General features: G+C 45.1%; 1 protein-coding gene across 3 annotated transcripts in view; it reads right to left on the reverse strand.

Annotated features, from left to right (window-relative positions):
* The window catches only part of ACSL1 (acyl-CoA synthetase long-chain family member 1), a 57,162-nt gene extending 30,429 nt beyond the window's left edge, over positions 1-26,733 (reverse strand). Inside the window, exons 1-4 of one of the 3 annotated variants that reach the window (XM_012000168.1) lie at positions 22,740-23,235; positions 17,809-18,035; positions 2,374-2,488; positions 2,138-2,271 (exon numbers count right to left, since the gene is read on the reverse strand). Coding sequence is in view for 2 of the 3 variants with exons in the window: in XM_012000165.1 (XP_011855555.1) it covers positions 2,374-2,488; positions 17,809-18,003 (310 nt within the window). In the remaining variant the exon portion in view is untranslated. Of the gene's footprint in view, positions 1-2,137; positions 2,272-2,373; positions 2,489-17,808; positions 18,036-19,994; positions 20,257-22,739; positions 23,236-26,633 lie in introns of those variants that run through there. The other 2 variants (XM_012000165.1, XM_012000167.1) reach the window with 2 other exon arrangements.
* Between the last annotated feature and the right edge of the window lie 302 nt (positions 26,734-27,035).

Consider the following 27,035-nt stretch of genomic DNA (forward strand, 5'->3'; position numbering starts at 1 on the left):
AATGTATGTAGCACTCACATTTATTTCAATGTTTAATATAAGAAGTGTGGTCTTTATTTAGAAGTTTGGTGATGTTTTTGTGACTAGAAATATGCTGTGGGAATTTAACTCTTGTTCCTATGAGAAAATTGGTTTCATTATAGTCGTTTTCAAGTTGCAGTTTCCAAGAACTGCACATGCTCTGTGATGGTGGTAAAGAACACGAACACGAACACACACACACACACTCTGTTTCATGTGCCACATGCTAGGCTGATCCACCTGATGGATATTTACTATCACAGACAAATCCTGACCTTGACACCAACTTTGAAAATGTTCATAAATTAAATAACACACAAGTAAGCTTGCTCTTCCTTTGTAATGGGCTTAATGCACCTGCTATGGGAACACTGGGACAAACTCGCCAAGCTGAGACATCCAGTTACCAGTGTTAAGCAAAAAACAATAGGCTTTTTTTTTTTTTTTTGAGACGGAGTCTCGCTGTGTCATCCAGGCTGGAGTGCAATGGTACAATCTCGGCTCACTGCAACCTCCACCTCCCCAGTTAAAGCGATTCTCCTGCCTCAGCCTCCTGAGTAGCTGGGATTACGGACACGTGCCACCATGCCCAGCTATTTTTGTATTTTCAGTAGAGACGGAGTTTCACCATGTTGGTCAGGCTGGTCTTGAACTCCTGACCTCATGATATGCCCGCGTCGGCCTTCCAAAATGCTGGGATTACAGGCGTGAGCCACCACACCCGGCCAATAGGCACTTCTTGAGTGCATATTACATGCAACATATCATGAGGGATAGAGCCAGCAATACCACATGGTTCCTGACCATAAAGGGATTACAATCTAGCTAGCAGTGGCCCAAATAAAAGCTAAGCATCAGAGGATTTAAATAACAAAGCACAGATTCCAAGACCATTTTTAGAGAAGTACTTGGTATAAGCAAAAATGAAGTGGCTAAAACAGAAAGAGGGGTGGAGAAACCAGAGGTACTCCCTCCTTCACTGAGGATGAATTAGTGGGGCGCTCACTGTGTGCCAGGCACTGTCAATGCTGTGAAAAGAGATGACTGACAGCCACCTTGTTCTCAAGGAGCTCGGGCTAGGGGGGCACAATGCCAGGTGAACACCTCTGTGCCATCAGGGTTTATGCAGAAGGAATATAACGTGCTGGAAGGGAAAAGGGAAGAAACACCTCACTGGGAGGTAGGGGATGAAAATGATAGACTAGGAAGGTTTTAGAGAAAAGGTGAAATGCAGAGAGTTTTAAAAGATTAAAGAATACATCAAGCGTCCAGGCTGGGGGTAGAAAGAGGCTTTATGATCAAGAAAAAAAAGTGCATGGCTGGGCATGGTGGCTCAGGCCTGTAATCCCAGTATTTTGGGAGGCCGAGGCGGGTGGATCACTGAGGTCAGGAGTTTGAGACCAGCCTGGCCAACATGTTGAAACTCCATCTCTACTAAAAATACAAAAATTAGCCAGGCGAGGTAGTGGGCGCCTGTAATCCCAGCTACTCGGGAGGCAGAGGCAGGAGAATCACTTGAACCTGGGAGGTGTAGGTTGCGGTGAGCCAAGATCACGCCATTGCACTCTAGCCTGGGCAACAAGAGCAAAATTCCGTCTCCAAAAAAAAAAAAAAGTGCACAAGTCTGGGCACGGTGACTCACACCTGTAGTCCCAGTACTTTGGGAGGCTGAGGCAGGAGGCTCACTTGAGGCCAGAAGTTTGAGTCCAGCCTGGGCAACATAGCAAGACCCCATTTCTAAAAAACAAAATAAAACTGCACAAAGGCTCAGGGCTGGGGAGAGAGCAGAGGTAGTCGTGGCTCTGCAGGAAGTTCAGTATGACCTGAGAGCCATATACAGGAGGCCTGGGAGGGACAGAGGCTGGAAAGGAGGTATGCTGGATATCACAGGGTTTCTTACGCCACAGTTAATAATTAAGGGTAATCCCATGAGCCAACATTTCCCAAGTGTCTCTAACAGAACACTGCCATCCTGGGATGTCAGTATTTCTTTCTCAAAATATGGGTCTCTTGGTCAAGTAAGCATGAAAAATGCTGGATTGGAACCAGTTTAACAGACCTCTTTATTGCAGGAAACGTCAGAGCCTACTGTGCACTGGTGTAACATGTGACTCACCATAAAATACAGAATGTGACACTCACATATTTGACCATGGAGCCCCGGGGCCATAGGGAACATCTAGAGGGTCCAGTGAGCTTTGGGACAGACTCTGGGGAAGTTACAGTGGACACAGAGGGGCCTGAGCGATACTAAGGCGGCGAAAGATAGAGCAAATGTGCATTTCTGAAAGGCCACTCGTTCTTCATGAAACACAGCAAGCGGCAGCCACGCAAACGCAGGAAAATGCTTACTTGACACCTGTATTCCCCTCTGGAAACCTTCGTATAACGTTGTGACATCCTCATAGAAATACACCAAGGGCTCGTCGCTGTCAAGCAGTGCGGATCTTCGTGCACCACCACTGCCCTATCCAAGAAGAAAGGGGGCGTGTTAGAAGGCGATGAAATACGTACGCGCTGTGGAATGGCTAAATCAAGCTAATTAACATATCCATTCCTTTACATCCTTATCACTTACTTGCAGTGAGAACACTTAAAATCTATTCTCTTAGTAATTTCAGGTATATGATACACTGTTACTAACTACAGTCACCAACTAATAATGCACATAGTCACCATTTTAATTAAAAATAGATGTCCCGAACTCGTTCCTCCTATTATACACCATAAATACATATAATTTGTATTTGTCCATTAAAAAAATAAATAAAATGCTTAAAAATTAAATACAAAGTCTAACAGGCCCCTGTGGTACCCGCACCCCTCCAGGCGGCCCCCTGCGGAACAGCTGCTCAGTGAGCGAGTGCTGAAAGACTGTGGCGGAAGATGTGCTGAGGTAAACCCATCGTTCGCCTAGAGGTAAGCACGGGCTCCGGGGAACCACAGCTAAGATAACAGGGCTGTCAAAAAGATGCCTGAAGAAAGAAAACAGGTTCACAGACCTGTAAGTGCTGGCCCTGCCAGATAAGGCCAAAGAGAGCAAGAGAAGAGCCAGAAACTGCCACCACTACACACATTGCCAGTTCTCAAGCCACTGCCATCCACAACACAGAGGACTGATCCTGCTCAGCCCTGGTGGAAATGAAACCCCACTTGGCTATACTTCTAAAATGTTTCCTATATTCTTTTTGAGACTATTTCCACTATTTTATCTCCTCACCAAGCGCAATATAATCTGTTAGAAACTTCACTGTCTTTCATAGCATCTCTAACAGTTAAAATAATCAGCTACAAAACATATGATTGTGCAGAGACAGGTCTTCACTAGTTTTAGGTGCAACATTTATAGGTGTGCAGACTTGACATCGCTGTGCACCCTTCTCTAAGTCATCTTCATCTGTTGGCTTCCTGAGTATATTTGCTATGCACAAGAACTCCTAATGATGGATAAGGCGGCGGGGCCTAGCCTCCCACAGTAGCAGCAGTAGTCTTTAGAGGTAGCAGGTCTCCAATGGGAGCTGCTGAGTCCTCTGGGGCCAAAGGACACTGTAAGGCATCCAGACATCCACAGAAAGCCAAAAAGCACTTTTTAGAGACTGATAAAAAAAAGCTCAGTGACTGTGACGTTACAGCCTGCCACTTGTTCTTTAAATTTCAGAGAGGGGCCTTCACTTTTACAACAGTCTGGAAACACTTGGAGAAATTAGACTGTGATACGATAACTTCTGGTACCAACAGGAAAGAGCTGTCCAAAAGTGGAAGAGATCACTTCTGGCTTAAGATGTGATGAAAGAAAACAGGAGACACCAGAAAGAAGTGGGGAAAAGCTAGGTGTCAGAGTAGGGTGGCAGCGCTGAGGAGGGCAGCGTGGAGGAGGAAATGGATGGGTGCCAGGGGATGAACTCACAGGGAGACCCCTTAGAAGGTGATGACTGCCTGATCTGTTTCCACGGACTCTTGTATTTTCATTAGGATTATCCATTCCTCTTTCTACAAGCTCTTTTGCTTTTTGTCCATCCTTAAGTTATAATGCATATACTGTTTAAAAAACATTTAAGTGATACAGAAGTATATCAAGGAAAAATGATTACTATTAGTAGTTTGGTAAATTCCTCCCAGTCTTTTTTCTATGCTTCTACATTTACAGACATTCTGTCAATATCCACTGTGTGCCACATATGTGTATTTAACTCTTGATCCAAAACTGCAAATACTTTTCTGGAGTAAATATGACCCAATCGTATCTTTTAATCATCACAATGTCTTCTCTCTCTTGGCAGAAACTTTCTAACACCTATGGCTGTGATTCCAAACATACTAACTACAGCATGCTGCTTTGTAAAGCAAAAACGTTATTCTTTGTGTGCACAAGAATGGAAGAGTATCTTCGCATTAGTGTCACGCATTATTGTTACTTAATTGCTGAGTCTGTTTTCTTTTCTGTAACATAGAGACACCATGAGTCCACTTCCAGGGTTATTTTTTGTTAAAGAAGAACTTTCCTGTAAAATATGATTGTGTAGAATATTACTTGTGCACCCAATAACATGCTCTAACTACAGTACAAGTCCTCCATCACCTCAATCTTGACTCCAACAAATAGCCTGAAATTCAGAAGCAATTTTCTGGCTTGGTAGAGAATATCAGAAGCCTCTTTAACCCATGAAGCCACCAGAAACACCTAAGGTACCAAGGCTAAGGTAGGAAGAGAAAGGGGGAACGGACAAAATGATAGAAAACAGGAAGACTGAGAGGGTGTGAAAAGAGAAAAGAAAAGCACCAAGCATGACGGTGAAGTGTGGTTGTCTCAGCATGGCCTAGAGATGCAGGCGGCCTGGCCGCCCACAGGGAGGTCCTCACGATGCTCTGCTTAGGATGGTGCCTTCTATACCTCTTGACACAACAGAAAAGCATTCACGGTCTTTTTCAGCGCTATCTCTTCAACGACACTCTGCAGAGGAACTCCCCTAGCTGTGAAAGGGCAGATGGGGATAAGGTGAACAAGACACAAGCCTGTTCTGAAGGAGCCCAAGTCTTGTCCCTAAGTGACCAGAGGGACTTCAGGGAGCCCTGGCTGAGCAGAAGAGTGCAGGGAGAGTCAGGATGAACAGACAGAAGCAAGCCTGAAATCTCAGGTACACAGGCTCATCCTAAAGCCAAGGTTCTCAAAGTGTGGTCTGCGGAACACCTGGCACTGGTTAGGAAAGCAAATCACAGCAGACCTGCCGAATCCAAAATTCTGGGGATGCAATCCAGCAATCTGCGCGTTCAGAAGCCTTCCAGGGGCCGCTAAGGTTTGACAAACACCTTGCTAGAGACACTGAGGTTTCCAGCAGGGAAGTGGTGAGGATAGGCGAACGGGTTAGAAAGAAATCTACAAGAAGTGGACGCAGTGTGTGGAACAGGAGGGAGAGGAGAGACTGGAGAGAAACCAACCCCTACAGACCTGGAGAGGGCAGTGGGAGTTGGGAACCGGGAAGGACCAAGGCACTGGGCGTGCTGCAGCACTCAGGAACAGGATTTGACAGGTAATGGGGTGCAGGCAGAAAGAAGGATGGCTGAGAAGAAAAACTGTTCCCTTTAATCCAGTAGAAGACTGGGCACTGGGGGTAGGCTTCAGAAAAGAGAAGTTTAGCTTTTGGACATACAGAGACCATAACCCTTCGAGATAGGTCAACCACCTTGGTCAACGTCCCAAATTTTATTTTGAGAACCACTGCTCTAGAGGACCATTTTATAACAAATTTTTAGCTAAATAATTTTTTAGTTAGATGTAAGGTTTTGGTGGTGTATAATCTTCTGGAATCCAAGAAACACGGAGGCAAACGAACTAAATCAAAGTTGAAGAAGTGAATGATATCCCCAATAAAGCAACATCGTGACATGTAACCTGGGGCAAGATATTTATTATTACCCTAATTAGCAATTAGAATAATGAGAAAAGCCTGAACATGAAGCAGTAAATGAGACATCTGCCAAAAGGAGACACTAATTGAAGGCTCGATGATACTGGATAAAAGGTCACACTGTCACTCAGTTGTCAGACATAACTGTAATTTCAAGAAAGGGGGTTGAATAAGAAGGGGAAGGGCACAAAACATTAAGATCCGTGCTTCAAAATCTGTGGCTCTATGAAAGGACCACACATTCCAATAATGAATCTTTTTTTTTTTTTTTTGAAACAGGGTCGTGCTCTGTTGCCCAGGCTGGAGTTCAGTGGCATCATCAGAGCTTGCTGCCATCGCGACCATCTGCACTCAAGCAGTCCTTCCACTTAACCTCCCGAGTAGCTGAAACCACAGACACATGCCACCTTGCTTGCCTAATTTTTTTATTATTTGTAGAGACAAGGTCTCACTATGCTGCCCAGGCTGGTCTCAAACTCCTGGGCTCAAGTGATCCTTCCTTCTAGGCCTCCCAAAGTATTGGGATTACAGGTGTGAGCCACTGCGCCTGGTCCAGTGTTGCTATTCTTTGAACAAAAATGCTATATTTAAAACTGGGTGTTAGCAACCTTAGTTTTATCTACATAAGGGGTTGCAAGCTGAGTGCTGGGAAGCGTAGCTGTAACAATTGGAGCCCAAATTTTCTGTAGGTTTTACAAGATAGCGTCACTTCAAAAGCTGGGGACTTAAATACTGTACTAGGTGAGTCCATGTGGCTATTTCTAGGGACACCTATTTAAATGAAAAATAGCTTAAATCTGGCCCTTATGGCCTTCTGACATAACCTACTGAGCAGGTGGCAGTCTGTGGGGGTCGCTTGGGCTCAAGAAACAGGGCAAGAGAAGCAGACAACCCCAGTTGAATGTGTAGGAAATCAGTCATCAGCCAGTGAGTCAGCAGGCATCATGGGTCTTCTACTGCTTCTGCTACAGATCTCTTTAATGTGGTTATATAGCTTTCCCAGTTAAAAAAAAAAAAAAAAGATGGTGAGTCAAACCCACTACAGTGAAATCGGTGGTCATGAGTGTATTCCACAACATCTCTACAAGCTCAGGTTCCTCCTGAGGTCAATCTCCCCACAAGGGCTGAAGTAGGAAGTAAGTCCAAGTTCCTCTTGGGGGCAGAAGAACATCTGCATATCAAGGGTTTCCAAGGCCAGAGCTCTCACCAATATGTGACTAATAGAAACCCAATGGCCAGTTATTTTGTACCACTCCCCTATTTAAGTGCAAAAGCAAATTATGCCCTTGAGGATTTCTTAGGTGCAGAGAAGCCCAAGCTTTACCACTCACAGCCTCATTCATCTCCATCTCCAAATGGGCATTTACAGGCCACAGCAGTTATATGCCCCTTGCGTTGCTATTGTTTATGCAGGTGAGGGATAGGGAGGTGGACGCAGGGCGAAAGGGAGAAGGGAGAGAAGGGAGAATGAGAGAGAGAAAGGAGTAGAAGGGGGAGAGGCAGAGCCAAGAGACTGCCAAAGACGTGGCTGGGTTCTAACGTGGAATCCATCTCTGGGGTGCAAAGGAGCACGTAGAACCACGGACCGGGGTAAAAGTGATTCCTTTTTGTTCCTTCTAACACCTAGCACGTGGTCCACACAGCTGTTTTCCTTCAGGATACCCAAATCCAGATGCTCAAGTCCCTGATACAAAATGGCATAGTATTTGCATATAACCTATGCACATCTTTCTGTAGACTCTAAACGGTCTCTAGATTACTCACAACACCTAATGTGATGTAAATAAGTAGCTGTTAAACTGTATTGTTCAGGGAATAATGACAAGGAAAAAATGTCTGGCAATGTTCCATACAGACAAAACCATCCATTTATTTCCACGGAATATTTTTAATCCACGGACACAGAGCGCCAACCATATCCTTCCCAGCATTTACATTTTACACGCATCTTAGCCTGCTCAGAACTCCGTCATGTGCTTCTTTTTGTAAACAGACATAAAACTACTTTTCCATCCAGTGACCTTTCAGAGAGGAACTCTGGCCATCAATTCTCTTATCTAGCAGACTACATCTTTGATAAATTACACTAGGTCTTTTAAAGGCCAGCCCCTGGGCAACTCCCCCTCCACAATAATTTCTAAATGACAATGGATAGATATTTGTAAAATTCCCAGATTTCCCCCAATACAGTGAACTGTAAATGTCACAAGGAGACAGTGAGGCCTCACACTCACTATTCATACTCACTGTTGAACTGGCTGACTTCCCAAGATCCTTTCCCCTCAGCTGAGCACAGAAGGCAGAACTATCCTGACCCTGGTGTGCAGGAGGGATAGAAGGCGAGTGAATGTGTACGGAGCCTGCTAAAGGCCAGCCCCTCTCCAGATGAGGAAGCTCAGACTCCAGGGGCCGCCTCCCTTCTTAGTCCCACGTCCACCACGTAGTGGAGCAGAGCTTCGAACCTAGCTCAATGAGACATCCAGATACGTCAAGGTTTGCTTGGCAGTTCACAGGCAGGTCCCAAACATGCCCACACCTCCTTTGTGCGTGTGTGGAGACATCCTTCATCCTTGAGGAGGTGGGGTCCAGGTCACCTGTGCCTGGCTGGGTTTTCTGATTTTTCAGCACTTGCTCATAACCCTCAGAACCTTTTTTCTTTTCATTCCTAGTTCATCTCCAGTTTCCAACTTCCCAGCTCCCCACTATCCCAACTAGAGGATTTGCTGAAGAGGGACGGGGGGATGGGGGCAGGAGGCTGACACGGTACTTTGCAAAATATCTCATCACCAGAAAAAAAAAAATCAGCCGACCACAAGAGGGGAAGTATCACCCTCCCACCTCAATGAAAGGGAAGAAAATGTGAAGTCACAACGTCCCAATTCCTACAAATACACATTGTTCCAGGAAACAGGACTGCCAGTAGAATTTTTACATGCCAACCATTTGAATATGCAAGGCATCTGTTTCACTTCTGCCTAGTTCAAAGGGAGCCACATTCCCATCTACTACCTTTGGTTGCTTTTGGACAATGGGTGCTGAAGGGGTTTTGTCAAGAAACACAGTCTATGCTGGTCATTTTTCATTTGGCACCAGTTGGTTCCATTTCAGGGAGGCTATTTTTAAACATAAGTAAATGTTACAGCACGCATTTCTGTCATGCGTACACACGTTCCTTGTTTAATGAAGCTTGTGAGAAGCGACATCATTTGTACAAAATCAAACTGTGTTTTCAGACCTGCTTTATCATATTCCCTATATATATGTAGGGACCTTTAGCTTTTTCTTCCTAGGCAAAGGGAGCCCAGAAATAGTTTTTTAAATATAACAATCAACCTCTTTCTTTCTTTTTTTGAATTCCTAAGCCAGGCACTTAATACTCCTGTGGCCTGGTCTTGGCGTAAAGATCAGAAACTCTGCCCTCGGTTCTAACCCTGCAGGCCACCCCACCCAGCCACCACTGCTCATTACCAGCGCTAACACTTTTCCCACCTAATTCAGCCACCTAAAAGCATCCCTAAGTCAGCAGACATGTCTTACAGCCTCTCAGAGAGCAACTCAGTTGTTTCCTGTCATGTGAGTTTTGTAAGAACAAGTAATTTAGCAAGGTTTTTCATAACTTGTTATTAAGAAGCTCATTAAGTTTTAGAAAAGGTTCTAAAGTTACCTCAAGGCATGAAAACGCTGATGTTTGCACCCTGCCAGAGTAACATTTCTAAACAAAAACACCCCCTCTAAGCATACTGTCTCCATCCACCTATGCTTGTTAACACTGAGTGTCAACTTGACTGGCTCGAAGGATATGAAGTATTGATCCTGGGTGTGTCTGGGAGGGTGTGGCCAAAGGAGATTAACATTGGAGTCAGTGGGCTGGGAAAGGCAGACCCACCCTTAATCTGGTGGACACCATCTACTCAGCTGCCAGCACAGCCAGAATAAAAAGCAGGCAGAGGAATGTGAAAAGACTAGACTGGCTTAGCCTCCCAGCCTACATCTTTCTCCCATGCTGGATGCTTCCTGCCCTGGAACATCAGACTTCACATCCTTCAGCGTTGGGACTCGGATGGGCTTTCTTGCTCCTCCGTTTGCAGATGGCCTACTGTGGGTCCTTGTGATCATGTGTGTTAATACTCCTTAATAAACTCCTATATATCCATCCTATTAGCTCTGTCCCTCTAGAGAACCTGACTAATGCACCACCTCACTGCCCCAACTGCCAGGATCGCTTGTGGCAAATGTCCTCAAATGCTGGAATACTTTTCAGGAATTCTCTGAGTATCTAGTCAGCAAAGCTGCTACGGGTAGAATTAAAAGGGGAAATCTTTGCTCCCAGCTTCATTTGACCATTTGTACAATTCTGTTGCTATCAAGACCATGGTATAACAGGCCATGGGGAATAGTGACCCAGAATCTGCAATCACACATGGTAATAAATGGAAGTTAATGCCTAAAAACAGCCCAGATTTCCATAAGGATGAAGAATAGGGATGAAGCCAGAGCACCGGATCAGGAGATTCTTCTGAAGTCTCACACACACTTCTAGTTAAATATATGTCAGATAACTGATTTCTGTTCTAAAGCTTCCCAGAGATGAGAATTAGGTTTATATTTACAAATGACTGTGGAAACAGTATTTATTAGGTCATATTTACAAATGACTGCAGAAACAACCAGATACTACTACTACTGTTCCTAATACTTGTCCCTTCCTCTCAATGTTCACCTGCTACCTCCCACTTGGTTCAAAATCATTCATCTATTGCCCCATCTTGCAACTGACTGTGACACTCCTTCTTCCGACCCACCAGGCTGGTGTCAGTGAGGGCGAGTGACACCACCATCCAACTCAACCCCAGCTGCCCTTCCTGGACAGCTCCCTTCCTGCCCTCTCCTGGCAGTTTCCATTTAGGTTTGTCTCTAAATGTTTGCCTCACAGACACGTGTAATCCTGCCCAGATCAACAACAGCTCCCGTTCAGAGTGGGCCCCAGCCACTCAAGTCCAGAAGGGTGTCTCGCCACCCTCAGCGTTTCCACTGGCATGATCCCCATAGGCCCACACTTGCTTTCCCTCCACAAATCCAGTGTGAGTCTTCATAAGAACTTATGAATCAATGAGTTACTCTCTTCTCCTGCAAAAATTACTTCTCCCAGTTTGCAAGTGGGCCTTTACATGCATACATGTGAAGTATGGTTATGTGGAAATGAGGGATTCCACCAGCTACATGGGGAAATCCTACTTGGTAATATGTCCATATACACCCTCTAAACATGGATGAAGGATGCTAGTCCTTGTTGCAGTGTGCATGTGAGCTGGGAGGTCCGTGGTTTGTTCATGCAGATCATGACACTGAGAAGGCCTCTGGTGGGGTGTGACTTTTGAACTGTAAACCATGCTGTTGATTGAGCACTGGCTTCCACAGCCTGGATATGCCACCTTTAGTTTGTTCTTCCAAATCCTTACCTGAGAATGAACCCACAGCTTAGTTCTGTGGCATGAAAACAAGTCACTTGCATTGACTGCTCTAGTCTCAAGATGGCTTTCACCCTCTGCCAAGGACAAGGGGTCTGAGTGGTACTTCCTGCTGGCCTGGAGCTCCCTGGGGGCAGCAGCCTTCTCTGCCCTGGTACTGTGCACATCATGCCAGAAAAACTCAAGTCGTTGCTGAATGAATATAGATCTGATAACTATTCACTGTGACTTGTGGAGAATTAAACCCAAAGTGTCACATCCTCTGTGGTAGGCTTTATGAAGCACAGGATTAAAATGCTAAAGCAAGTCGCTAACCATATACATGCCAACATATGGATGTATAAATTTCAATCTCTCATGCAAAAGGGCCACCGGCCAGCATGTGACCTGGAGGTCATGAGATCATTTGGTGTGGAATTTAGTCATCCACCTAGGAAACAAGATCAGTTATACCCAAGGAACTGGTTCTGTGTATTATAAGATGTGAACCCATGCTGGAACTGGTTCTGTGTGTTATAAGAGATGAACCCATGCTGGAACTGGTTCTGTGCGTTATGTGAACCCATGCTGGAACTGGTTCTGTGTGTCATGTGAACCCATGCTGGAACTGGTTCTGTGTGTTATAACAGGTGAACCCATGCTGGAACTGGTTCTGTGTGTTATAAGATGTGAACCCATGCTGGAACTGGTTCTGTGTGTTATACGAGGTGAACCCATGCTGGAACTGGTTCTGTGTGTTATAAGAGATGAACCCATGCTGGAACTGGTTCTGTGTGTTATAAGAGATGAACCCATGCTGGAACTGGTTCTGTGTGTTATAAGAGGTGAACCCATGCTGGAACTGGTTCTGTGTGTCATAAGACGTGAACCCATGCTGGAACTGGTTCTGTGCGTTATAAGAGATGAACCCATGCTGGAACTGGTTCTGTGTGTTATAAGAGATGAACCCATGCTGGAACTGGTTCTGTGTGTTATAAGAGGTGAACCCATGCTGGAACTGGTTCTGTGTGTTATAAGATGTGAACCCATGCTGGAACTGGTTCTGTGTGTTATAAGATGTGAACCCATGCTGGAACTGGTTCTGTGTGTTATGTGAACCCATGCTGGAACTGGAGGTGAACCCATGCTGGAACTGGTTCTGTGTGTTATAAGAGGTGAACCCATGCTGGAACTGGTTCTGTGTGTTATAAGATGTGAACCCATGCTGGAACCGAGGTCTGATAACAATGTAAATAGTGAATCTGTGATGGTCTAACTGGGTTAGTCACCAGAAGTAAACCTTAACCCAGGTTTTGATACTCTCAAAAGTAAGTCTTAGAAAAGACTTGAAGGCATAAAAAAGTTTTTACTTGCTAAAATGTATTCCCTTCTCTAATATTTAAAAACAAACAAATAACACATATCACAAGTTTTTGTTTAAGGACATTATGATCTTGTAGTAGTTGTCACACATCTTTCCGAACTAATTTGACAAGTCAGTCATCTCAATGCCCGTACCACCTGTCTCACAAGGAGAGTAACTCACATACTCTCTCTGGAGGGTCTCCGTCTCACTGGCTCAGAATGAGCAGGCGAAGGGCAGGTGCCACTTGCATGGGGCTCATCACCAACGGCCCCCTCTGGCAAACAGGGCCACACAACAGTCATTCCCATTCCCAAGTGACCCCAAGGCCCAGTATCCAAAATTCCAGGGGCTCCCTGCAGTCCAGCGAAACTGCTTCCACAGGAAGCAGCCCTTGAGGATGCCTCCAATCCAGAGCAGGGCCAGGCTGGCTGTGCCAGCGCAGCACTGAATGTGATCATTGGAGTTGTAGCTGCAGACGCAGATAAGGTAGCTTCCAGAGCATCTCAGACATTCTGAGCTTCTGTGAATGTCACAGGGGTCCGTACTAACTGGGAGCAGCAGGTCTTGCACACACTACCTCCTTCAGCAATTACACAGGTTCTCATCTATATTCATAATGGTTCATGGCCTAAATCTCGCAAACTCTGATAGGTGGACCTGAAGCCGCATCAACACCAAGTTCTGCTCTGACTCCACCTATGTCTGACCTGGTTCAGGGATAGAGGATGAGGGAAGGGCAGAACCACTCCAGTTTTCACAGTCCTGTGCCCCTTTCATAGCAGTCCTCACCATTCCCGATTCTTTATTTTTTATTATTTATTTATTTATTTATTTATTTTTTGAGATGGAGTCTCTCTCTGTCGCCCAGGCTGGAGCGCAGTGGCGCAATCTCGGTTCACTGCAACCTCCACCTCCCAGGTTCAAGCAATTCCCCTGTCTCAGCCTCCCGAGTAGCTGGGATTACAGGCGCACGCCACCACACCTGGCTAATTTTTGTATTTTTAGTAGAGACAGGGTTTCACCATATTGGTCAGGCGGGTCTTGAACTCCTAACCCCAGGTGATCCACCCACCTTGGCCTCCCAAAGTGCTAGGATTACAGGCGTGAGCCACTGTGCCCAGCCCACTGCCCGATTCTTGACAATTTCTGATCCTATACCCAACAGAACCTAGACTCTGTTTTTATTTTACCTGTCCTTTGGCTCCATCCATTTCCATCAATACCTTTAGACTCATTTGTCTGCATAGCCATTTTCAAAACAGACTGCTCTAGACCAGGTGCTGTGGCTCACACCTGTAATCCCAACACTTTGGGAGGTCAAGGAGGAAGGCTTGCTTGAGCCCAGGAGTTTGAGACTAGCCTGGCACAAGCTAGTTAGTTTGCGTTAGTTTGAGACTAACACAACAAGACCTCATCTCTAAAAAAAAATTTTTTTAATTAGCCAGGCGTGGTGTTGCATGCCTATAGTCCTAGCTACTCTGGAGTTAGAGGTGAGAGTATAGCTTGAGCCCAGGAGTTTGAGGCTGTAGTAAGCTATGACCACACCAATGCACTCCAGCCTGGACAACAGAGCAAGACCCTGTCTCCAAATAAACAAACAAGCCTGCTCCTGGGTTCAGAGGCTCAGTTCACTGACTCTTCACATTGATCTGGACAGATCCAAACTTTCCTTATTATCCTGGTTTACTGCCCCCTTCCCCAAAGCCCTAGTTACAATATACAACTTTCTACTACTATAATGAAGGCAGCAAAACAGAGTTCTGGACCTTCTACTAACTGTATGATACAGTTTTACCTCTTTGGACTCAGTTTTCTTGTGTATAAAATATGAAGGGAAAAGAGAAAGGGAAAAAACAATTGCTACATACTTATTGTGGGCCAAGCAGACATTGCATAACTACTCAGTCCTCTTAGCAACACTGAAGGAGGAAAGGTACTGTCACTTCTGTTTTCCACATGAGGAATCTGAAGGTCAGAAAAGCCTGGTGAACTTGCCCAAGGCTGCCTGGTCTAAGTTGGTGTCCAGTCCCACGTCTGCCCCCTCCCTCTTTTCCCTGGTCCCTTTCCACTCCAACATGCTCCTGTACTTTGCTTAACAGAACCACGTGTGTCTGGACTCTGACCGATCCCAAAAGGTTTCCAGTCACTCCAGTGAAGACGGTTTTCACTAGGGGGCCATGGAGCTTCAATCTCGGAGAACAGGCTGACACATTTAGCCAGGCTAAACCGGAACACAGGCTAACCCCGGAAATCTTGCATTATCTGTGACGGTGACGTAAAAACAAACCAAACCCACAAAATCTGCTTCCATCCACTGCTCAAAGTCACAGAGCAGCAGCAGCAAAATCCTTCAGAAGATGGAAGTTCTTCCTTGGCACGCAGGGAGTCACAGTTACGACTGTGAGCTGCCACTACAGACACAAGGACATGGTTCTGCAGACAGGGCCCTGATCAGTCCAGGCTCCAACACTTAGGAAACACTTTTTGGATTCTGTTCCTAACCCAGCTTGTCTGTCCTGTTCTCTAATTTAGGTCTTCATTAGAGATCACCAGCACGAGTGTTAACCTCTTCTTTACAACCCTGAGTTATATTTTTCTTAGAGACAAGGTCTCACTCTGTTGCCCAGGCTGGAGTACAGTGGCACAGTCATAGCTCACCGCAGCCTCCAACTCCTGGGTTCAAACGATTCGTCCACTTCAGTCACCTGAGTTGCTGGGACTACAGGCATGAGCCACCACACCCGACTAATTAAAATAAAACAATTTATAGAGATGAGGCCTTGCTATGTTGCCCAGGCTGGTCTCAAAATCCCGGCCTCAAGCAGTCCTCTCACCTCGGCCTCCCAAAGTGCTGGGATTACAGTCATGTGGCCACTGCACCCAGCCCTACAATCCTGATTTTTAAAAGGAAATTTCAGAAGGTGTAACTTACAAAGAACCTTTGTGCTACTGCCTTAAAAATCACTAGCTGGGAAACAGCCGGCGTGGACTGTGATGAGAAGTGGCCAAACCAAAAAGTGCGGATTCTTCTCATTTTATTATCCATGGAAACTCTACAGGACGAGGAGGGTGATAAAAACTGTGCGTGTGAGATGGGGGTGCGGAGTGAGGGTGGGAACTGCAAACCCTGCTTACTTGTTTTCAAAGTAGGAACACAGCCACAATATTCCGCTCCGGCCACCAGCCCCGCAGCAGTGCCAGCAGCACAGGCTCTTCACCGGTACCTCTTGAAGTGAATCAAGTTCCTCTTTTCCTGCCCTAGATGTCCGTAGGATGATGCTAGCTACATCAAAGCATCTGTAATTATTAAGCACCATAATTCCAGAGCTACTTTTAAATGTAAAATTTTAACTTCTTTTTTAAAAAGGCAAAGCAAGCTCAGTATCTATTTCTCAGCCCCACAAATTCTGAAAATCAGAGCTCAATCAATTTCTATAAACAGAGAAAAATCAGGAAGCCTCTATCCTGGGCAGTAAAATTATAGATTTTCATTTTTTGCTGCATATCTGAAGTTTTAAATTGTTCTATAGAGAACACAGGTAATTATTTTAAGAAGGCACAATGCCTTTATGCTAAGCTAAAGTCTTAAAATCATATGTAAGTGCCCCCACAATTTCTCATACAATAGGAATTACTCATTTCTTACAGTTACTGCTAAGTTATACATGTCTTAACACTGCACTTGCCAACAGTTCTTCATAGAGACGGCAGCGCTGCCGTGATACATCAGGTGCTCTGCCAGTAGAGAAGGAATGCTAGAACCTCACAGGAATCCCTTAGGAAAAGGGGGATTCCACTCATTTCCCCAGCCTATGTGATCAACAGAGGTGAAATATTAATGTACCCTGACCTTCTAAATAGAAATCAAGCAGAAAGTTAACTTTTCTCAGCAGTAGTTCAGTCATTCTATATTTATATTTCAGTATGAATTAGACTGAAGAATCTTTTATATATTTTAAGAGTTTCACATTAATGAATCCAAGAACTTGTCTAAAACAAAACAAAGACTAGCATCCCATAAATAACAAAAAGGCTGGCTCCAGCCAGGGCTGTGTGTGGAGGGGCACGCGCTCCCTCTGCGGCGGTCGGCCCGGGAGGGTGGGGAAGGCCTTCCATCCCTTCCATCTGGAAGCAGTAACTGGGGGGATTCTGGGTTTCACAATGTTCTTCTGCATATCTGCTGAATGCGGGAAACACTGAAGGGTGACTGACTTGGGTAGAGGAAAGCAAGCGACCACAGAGAAAACCAAAGAACAGGTGAGGAGTGGAAGCACCAGTGAGCATGTGGCCTCTTCACCTTCTCCACACCCCGCCTTTCTCACTAGGGAAGGCAGGGAGAGCAGGAGCACTAAGAATCTTCCTGAAAGGATCCTAAGGTTTCCTTACACCATCCCACCTATTAAGCCCTCATCGCCTGCGTTCCAGTTTCATTTTCCTAACATGAGAGCACAGCCTCCAGTCTGCCCAAGTCACACACAACCACAGCACTCAGCAACCCAGCCAGACGCGCCTCTTGAGGGTTGTTTCTTCATGTCCTGCCCTGAATTCTGCAGCCATGTTCTTCCGTCAAGTTCTTACTCCAGCCCTATCCTGTGTGAAATCCCAGAGTCCCTCCCAGCAGCCTGGGGTTGTGTTCTAAGTGTCAGACGCACCACAAGCGCATTCTTTTGGTAACGTTTGTTTGAAAACTCTCATTCCTGCCGGAATCTAACCCCTGGGAGAACAGAGGTTCTGTGCTGTCTTTTTCCTTGTGGAATCCTCCAGGCTGACTACAATGCTTACTACAGGGTAGAAACTCAATGTGATTTCTAGAATGATCTTCCATGTGACTGAAGGTAGACACCCAACCAACACCCTCTCATCTCTCCCTGTGCCTACATTTTGCCCTGTACCTCTGGTTACCACCATTAGTCATTTGTTTGTTTGGCACATTTCCATTTATAAAGTGTACTTATAAACAGATATTTGATTGTGATTGTGATCTTGATCGATATAACATTCAACAGGGCTTAGCTCATCTGGGGAAATGCAGAGAAAACACACGAAGCAGGCTGGGCCCTCCACTCACCGCCACTTCCACCGACTGCATGGAGAGGTCACATGGTGGCTTCAGGGCTTTGGGTCTCGTGGCGTACCAGAAAGTGGTGAGTGCTGCAAAAGCTCCGAAGCCCATAAGCGTGTTGGTCGGAAGAGTACGCACGTACTGTCGGAAGTCAACCAGCTCTGGCATTCGAAAATACCGGAACAACTCGTGGGCCTGCATTGTCCTGTGTTGATAGTTCTCTAAGCTGAATTCTGTTGGAAGAGAAAAATGTCATGTTCATTCCAGGGAAGCAGGACTCCTCTCCAGAACTCCAGAATTCCCAAAGGCCAGCCATCTAATTGGGTAGCTGCTCGGCCAGTCCAGGCATTAAACCCACAATCTAATGGTCCAGGTCTTTTCCTGGCTGTCAAGTGTCATTTTTCTAAAAACACTTTAGGATTTCATTTTCATTCTATTTCTCCATTGTCTTGTCTTGAAAAAAACCCCATTCTCTTCCTTTCATTAATTATATTAAAAAGATTTTACTCATGAAGAATTCTTCCCATAAAAACTCAAATACGTAGATTTAAGTTTCTGTTTTCTTCTTTGCTATTATGTCTCTGCTCTTGTCCGTCCACCTAATCAAAAACACTCGACTCTCATTGTCAAGGCTCATGGGAATGTGAGTGAAGAGGAAGAACAAGCCCAAACCACCTAAGGGCCGTCAGTTTCTATTTCTTCCAACAATCTCAGAACAAGTTCCCAAACTGGTTAAACACACCAATCTAACTTTCACCTTCCTGTACGCTTCACACCACTACGGTGTCCAAATAAATGCTGGGAAACCCATAGCTGCCTATTCTGGTAAGATCAGTTTCTTTTACACTCCCCAAGACATTATAGCCAAAAGAAACAACAGATAAATTGGTGTGCATAAACTTTAAACCGATCACCAGATGTCTAAAGAGGGAATACAGCACAGTGTTTGAGAGAAAGTAGAGAATAGTATTTAAGATCCTAGATGCAGCCGGGCGCGGTAGCTCATGCCTGTAATCCCAGCACTTTGGGAGGCTGAGGCGGGCAGATCACTCGAGGTCAAGAGTTCGAGATCAGCCTGGCCAACATGGTGAAACTCCATCTCTTCAAAAAATATAAAAATTAGCTGGGTGTGGTGGTGGGCACCTGTAATCTCAGCTACCCAGAAGGCTGAGGCAGGAGAATCGCTTGAACCCAGGAGACAAAGGGTTGCAGTGAGCTACTGCTCACCAATCTGGGCGACAAAGTGAGACTCCGTCTCAAAAAAGAAAAAAAAAAAAGACCCTAAATGCTAGATACTAGAGCCAAATTCTGCCTCCCCAGCGTATGAGCTGTATGATATGGGACAAATGACCTCACCTCCATGTGCCTCAGTTTCCTTATCTGTAAAAGGAGCTGGAAATAGCACCTTATCCCGTAGGGCTTTTCCGACTGCTAAATGACTCAAGTAAAGAGGTAAGAATGATCTCACACACGTTAGAAAGTGCTCAAAAATGTTAGATGTTATGATTATTTCCTCTACCAACGCTCTGTGGTTCATCCTGAGTGCAGAACAAGTAAGGCATGCAGGTAAAAACACTGCCTACAAGGAGTGTTCAGATAAAATTAAGAAGCTTCTGCACGGCAAAAGAAACTACCATCAGAGCGAACAGGCAACCTACAGAATGGGACAAAGTTTTTGCAATCTACCCATCTGACAAAGGGCTAATATCCAGAATCTACAAAGAACCCAAACAAATTTACAAGAAAAAATCAACCCCATCAAAAAGTGGGCAAAGGATATGAACAGACGCTTCTCAAAAGAAGACATTCATACAGCCAACACACACATGAAAAAATGCTCATCATCACTGGCCATCAGAGAAACGCACTGTGGTTTTGATGCGCATTTCTTTTTCTTTGTTAAAATACAGAAATTTTCTGCTAAAATTTAAATTTAAATGAAATTAATTTTAAATTTAATAGTCCCTGTTTTACAGGCCATTAATACTACCAGAACCAACCTAATGTATTTGCTCTGCTCATTCAATCTTTGCTACAATGAATCTGTGTAAGTGTACACACACACACACACACACACACACACACACACGAAATTTCAAGGTTTACCATGACAGCAAAGAAAGAACAGATAAGCAGAGTTCTTCAGGCCACGATTCTGGAAAGAAGGCACCAGCACGTCCAAAACCACTCACCATCTGTGCCACCAACAGCTGACTGCTAGGTGACACCCCACTGCAGACACAGAAGAGGGCAGTGAGCCTGGGGGTGGGGGGTGGTTAGCAGGGCTCAGCCGCGCTCCCCCAGCCTGCCAAGGTCTCTCAGGGCATAAGTCACATGCCGAGCCCCACGCTGCTGCCCACTGGGCTAAAGGTAACTAGCAGACAAAATCCACACTTGACTTCTCAGGAGAGCAGAGGGCGGAGAATAGGCCAATGGGCAGCCAGCAGCAGAGTCACCCCACTGCTCCACCCATGGGCAGGGACAGGCATCAGTGAGTGTTGCTGCCAGGACCGGTTCTGAAAACAGACACTGTTTTCTTTCTGCTCAGCTTCCCAATAAGAGACAATGGGCATATATTTTTTAAACCACTGAAATGAAGGATAGGATGCTGGGGGGTATGTCCAACCAAGGTAAGGCATACCAAGAAAGAAACCGATTGCCCAGAGCATGCTGACAGCAGATGTATTCTAGACGAATACATAGGAATTGAGCTACTCCTGTCACTCTGCGTATCTGAGCACCTAGTGTGAGCCAGGCTTTGGCCGGGCGCTGGGAAGACAGTGCTGATGACCTGGTCTAGGCTTTCAATGGGCTAACCTTCTAGCAGGGAAGATAAAAATCAAACAAGCAATGTCTGCAAGGCACTGGGGAAGGCCTTTCTGAGGAAGCGATGTACACCAGGTGGGATAAGCAGACAAATCAAGTCCATGTCCGATTGACACTGAGTGGTCGGATTTCATAAACAGTATTGCAACCCCACAACCTCAAAGCGGCCTTAGGAATATAATGTGCAAACTTGCTTTGCCCTCAAATCCTTCCACCTCTAGTTGTCTTCATCACCCTGTAGCGCTCCAGGTCTGAAGAGGAAGTACTCACCCTTGACACACACTGCCATGCCTTTCTCTCTTCTCTCCCCAGAGCTCCTACAGTAACTCCATAAAACCTAGATTGTGTGAATTTGCAGGTGCTGTTCAACAGAATCACATCCCTGAGTGAGAATATTAAATAATTCCTCTGTAAACAAATACGATCAGACACAGGTGATTAATTCGTCTATTTTAAGCATCAGCAGTAGCCATGCTATACACTGCATTATACCAAGAAAGTGTATTAAATCTAAGAACACTTCAAAAAAAAAAAAACTTGAGAAAATTACATATTTAGTAGCATGTATACAAGAGCATTTCATTAGATACTAATCTACAATACTAAGGGTTGAATCCAGCCAAATTCCTGTATTTAGTGGGTGATAATGACAAACTATAGCAGTTTAATTCATGCCTCTTAGATGGCAGCCAGGTAACAAGCTGCAAGCCAACTTCACTGAACCAACTGATTAATGCTATACACAGGAAAACTATAGTCTATGCATAAAGAACTAAGACAACGGCTCATTTAGATCTGTGTGAAGAACAACTCTTAAACCGACACTGATAGCATTACAAATCTTTTTCCTTCTATTTAACTGCTATTAAGGAAAAGGCACTTGGGGTATTTAAAAATGGAGGCAGACTTACATCCAAGGAAAATCAGGCACAATAAATAGCCTTTCAATGCTGTATGTGAACGTAAGCATTAGACTAAGGGGTCTCTAAGAAGGATTAAGACTCATACACTTGCTAACAAATGGTAAAACTCAGATTTTATTCTTATTCCAATAGTGTTCTGGTTTGAATATTTCTTTATTCTTTCAAAATCAAATTTCCACATAAACATCTGAGGAAATTTATAGCCTGGGCATATAAATCATGCTGCAGTTTGCCAAAAATATGATTCAATTGGCTTAAAGGCTCAAGGAGCCAGTATTTCCCAGCCAGGAACACACAAGGCTACTGACAGCCAGCTTCTCCTTCCTCCACAGCCACTCCTGTGCACCCTCCTCCCGACCCTTACAGCAGGTGGGTTTGCTCAGCTGGGTTTTCTGAATTTCCTACAAACCTGAAGTCTAAGACCACAGAAGGACAGGGAAGGTAACAATGGCCAAGGAAATCTGGGCACAAGCCCAGTGTAAAGATCCAGCACAGAAGATTCCTTTAAATAGACCTGGGCAGAGACAGGCACAGCGAGGCAGGGTGATGGAAACTGAACTGCATGACTGTCAGAAAACAGAAAGTCTACCAAACTTCGGACAGAAGAACTAAACATGCAATTAGCATTTCCTTAGTGTTTTGGAAAGGCTTTCACATCCAGTGTCTTATCTGAACATCACAAACGCAAACTGATGAGGAGGAAACCAGGGCCAGAGACTTATAAGGCTTCCCCAGGATGTTGGTCAAGAACGGGACACCAAACAATGTGACTCCAAATCCTACCTATGCTAATAATTCTTAAACTACGCTAAGCCACTGACCCTCTCCCCCGAGAATACACATAATTACCACAGTCTCCTTTAGCCCAACCCAGGTTAGGAACCATGAGGTCAGGTTTCTAAAGTCCTTCCAGTACTCACACTCCCAGGTATTATGAGAGCTCTGTACTGAGGTCCATCTGAATGCTCAACGTCTTACATAAACGTTAGCATGGATCCCATCACCCCGGCCTCCAAACACGTGGGTGCGAGGCCTACTATACACAAAGGTTCACCTCTTCACCTTTTTATTTGTACCATGAAAATAGTGGCTCAGGGCCAGAGGTGACTCACAAGGACATCATTTTCTCGAGGACACACACACACACACACACACACTACCCCTGCAATTCTGCAAACTTCTACTTACATTAACATTGTATTCTCTTCATGTCATTTAGAAACCAAAAACCGGGTGGTCTGAATGTTTCTCTCCTTCTAAAGCTCCTCAAGCTTTCATTAAGATGAATAATGGCAATCTGATGGAACACTTCACTAGGAATGCAGCCCTCAAACAAACCCACATAAACTGCACCCTTGCCCCGGCAGTGGCAAATTAAGAAAGCCTGACATCTTTCCTTAACGCAGCAACCCAAGCTGGCAAGATGCTGCCATTCCGTGCCCCGCCTCCTCCCCTTGTACAATAGGCTATTTACAGAGGCTGAAAGCACCCGCTTTGTCCTTCACTAGCTGGGCAGAGCTCAGGCTTCAGGGAGGAACAAGAGAGCAGCAGCCGGGCCATTTGCTGTTCTTTCAAAGCCCCACTCCAAACCCGTTGGATGTGTGCTCCTTAACCCTGGCTTGGCAAATTCCCTAAAGTTAGATTTGCTTAAGCCATTCCCTTTTGAACCAAAAGAGCAGTCAGGCTCTCCCTAGAGAGAGGGAGGTACAGCAGCTCAAAAGAGATGCCAGTCTCCCAGCTAGAGAGGAAAGCAGAGGTCGCTGTCCAAACCCTATCCCACCGAGTCCCGACTGTGGTCACTGCCCTGGGCCCATCTCCTCACTCTGAGCATCAGGAGAAAGATTTGGGGTAACTTTGGGATCCCACGCACAAACATGCAAGCGGCTCCACAGGGAGTTAGCTAGTCCCACCCCACTGCCTTGGGGCTTTTTCTTCCCAATTAAGTATAATAAATCTTAAACCCACTCAATCTTCATTAAAGTGATCTTATAGATCACCAATTCAATTTCCAAAAGACTTGAAAAGGAAAAACAGAGTGGATGCCCTGATTTTATAAATCTTATTGAAATATCAAGTCCAGCTGAATACCTCTACACTTAAACCACTCCCTGCCCATCCCCTTATAAAGTTATCAGAGACAGAGTGAGACACAAAGCTTTTAAGTGTTAACCAGTAAAATGAGGACCATACCTCAACCATTCACATTGGTCACAAATATCATATATACCCCCCAAAATAAAGAGATCTCAAACACAACATGTCGAATTTGAACAGATAAATTTTTAGGATGCAGGGTCAAATATCGTATAGCAGTTTCTGTATTCATTAAACTACATCTATATTTAAGTCACATGAAGAACTAAATTACTTTAGAAATACTGTTTTAAATTCACATTTCATTAGGCCAGGCACAGTGGCTCACACCTGTAATCCCAGCACTTTGGGAGGCCAAGGCGGGAGGATCACGAGGTCAGGAGATCAAGGCCATCCTGGCTAACATGGTGAAACGCCGTTTCTACTAAAAATACAAAAAAAAAATTAGTTGGGTGTGGTGGCGGGCGCCTGTAGTCCCAGCTACTAGGGAGGCTGAGGCAGGAGAATGGTGTGAACCAGGGAAGCGGAGCTTGCAGTGAGCTGAGATCGTGCCACTGCACTCCAGCCTGGGCAACAGAGTGAGACTCCGTCTCAAAAAAAAAAAAAAAATTCCCATTTCATTACTATGTTCTTTGAGTTCTTTGAACACTCGTCTTCAAATAGGGTTTGGGGCATCTCTACAGCCACTTTTTGAAGCATCGAACAGTTTTCTGCGGCATACGTTCACATTTTCCTCTTCCATTGAAATTGTTCAAGTTGAAGCAGTTTTTGAAGTCATATATGTGCTACTAGTGAAAAAATCCTCCCAAGTCACAAGAACACATTTGAATGATATTAGAACAGGAGAAATTTTGTCCTATGGGTCCACATTTATCTATCTAAACCTCATACTCTATTGCTTTTTAAATGGATTTTTAAATGTACTTTTTACAGTAACAACCAACATTTGCTTTTGTAAGGTCAAACCCTAAGAAATAATTACCCAGCTAGCATTAAATTTGCCTTAGAAAAAGTCTAATTCAGCTAGTTGACCTGTACAAAGACCCATGACTAGGACTGGCAGAGATGGTTTCAGGACAATGTGCCTTCTCTCTCCCTGAGGCTGCTCCAAATACAGGGGCTGAGAGCACCTCATACTACAACAGCTTTGGTAAGACTTAAATAGGAAGACTGAAGGAGAATTTTGGGACACTTTCATCTTATATTGGGGCAGGTGAATTGTTTCATATTCAGATGGGGGTATAAACTGAGGAAAAACTTGCAGACCTCACTAATGAGGCTTGGAATTAAAAGACATAACATAAATGTCTACACACAATAGTGGATAACAAAGTAGCAGTAAGTGCAAAAGGAATTCTGACAGGGAGCATTCTCTCCAGGGAGACTTGCATGGAGAAGGCACAGCTGAGCTGGTCCCAACGAATGAGCATCGTCTAGGAAAATGAGCTATCCTTCACGCTACAGGGACAGAGACGAGGCTACTAGAAGTGCCTCCTGACCTCAGGGCTCGCATTTTTGCACATTAATCTGGAACCAACAATAGGGCTCAAGCGGATAAGAGAGGGGAAGGAAGATGTTTGGGGAAATCGGCTTAGCTATGATTTTGTAAGGAGCCACTGTGCTTACGCACTTGGCGTGTGTCAGGCGCTGTGCTAAGCGACTGCGCACAGGGCTAAATGCGTGCTTGTCACAGGCCTTACTGCACGGGGTTGTTACTGCCTTCAGCTCAAAGATCAGGAAACTATAGGAGTCAAATGTCCTGCCCTTGTTCCACACGAGAACAGGATGACTACCTGGATCTGAAGCCAAAGCCCATGGACCTCAAGAGCCAAGCACATCAGCCCAGGCATGCGTGGGTGTTCGAGTCTAGACAGAGGGCATAGGTGACACGGATAATGACCAGCCATGATGCACAAAGTTTTTTGTTTTTTTTGTTTTTTTTTTGAGACGGAGTCTCACTCTGTCGCCCAGGCTGGAGTGCAGTGGCGCGATCTCGGCTCACTGCAAGCTCCGCCTCCCCAGTTTACGCCATTCTCCTGCCTCAGCCTCCCGAGTAGCTGGGACTACAGGTACTCGCCACTACGCCCAGCTAATTTTTTTTTTTTCTTGTATTTTTAGTAGAGACAGGGTTTCACTGTGTTAGCCAGGATGGTCTTGATCTCCTGACCTCATGATCTGCCCGCCTTGGCCTCCCAAAGTGCTGGGATTACAGGTGTGAGCCACCGCGCCCAGCTGCACAATGCTTTAAGAGCCCAGGATTCGAATCCAAATTTCCAACAACAGATGAATCGATCAACAAAATGTAGTCTATACAATGGAATATTACCCAACCTTTAAAAAGAAGGAAATCTGGATACATGCCACGACATGGATGAAGTAAAGGACAAATATTGCATGATCTCACTTCTAGGAGGTACCTAGAATCAGCAAATTTACAGAGACAGAAGGCAGCAGAGAGGTTACTGGGGGCTGGGCGGGGGGAGGAGGAATGAGCCTTATTGCTTAACGGGTACAGAGTTTCAACTCGGGATGACGAAAAATTCTGGAACTAGATGGTGGTAATGGTTATACAACACTGTGAATGTACTTCAACCATTGTGTAACAGTATACTTAAAAATGATCAGAATGACAAATTTTATGTTATATATAGTTTACCACAATAAAAAAGTTTCATTATTTTTAAAAACTGCTTCAGTGGATACAAATGGAAAAAAGAGAAGTAATTTTGAGCCTGCGAATGAACAGCAAAACCCTGAAGAGACACTGGGAGGAGGAGACAGGAGGGCGATTTGTGAGCAACCCGCCCAACTTTCCAGGGTCCTCAGGGCCCTCCTTCACGTGTGAGGAGGCGGCGGTTCCACAATCACCCCGAAATCTTACACAATCCCCTCCTCTCTATGAGAAGCAATCAGTCCTTCCTCTGAACTCCAGGACTTCTTTATCTGTAACCCCTGTGTGGTACTTAGGACCTCCTGTCTTACACTCACAGCGAGTGGCACTTAGTACCGACGTAGCTGCTCCTTCCTCTCCCCGGCCAGGGTCTCCTCCCATCTGTCTTTATACGCCCTTGGTGCTTAACACAGTCCCAAGCCCAGGACAGGTGCTTAACAAACATCTGCCGAGTCATGAATGACCCTGTGTGATTCTGACCATGTCACACCCTCCGTGATTGTGACCGTGTCTCTGCGGCAGGTCCCTGGAGGATATATTCATAAATCAGTGATTCTCCAAAAAGAAAGGGGGTATTGAAAGCATTTTCCAACTTCAGTCATCTCCTTCTACTCCCACCAGACTCCTATACAGCGTACCAGAAAGGAGTAGAGAACATCTCCTGGCTGACTGGGGGACAAAGAAAAGGGTGTGAGCCACTGATTTAAAGGGGACATAAG

The sequence above is a fragment of the Mandrillus leucophaeus genome, unplaced genomic scaffold, assembly GCF_000951045.1.
Source record: "Mandrillus leucophaeus isolate KB7577 unplaced genomic scaffold, Mleu.le_1.0 Scaffold62, whole genome shotgun sequence".
Lineage (NCBI taxonomy): Eukaryota > Metazoa > Chordata > Mammalia > Primates > Cercopithecidae > Mandrillus > Mandrillus leucophaeus.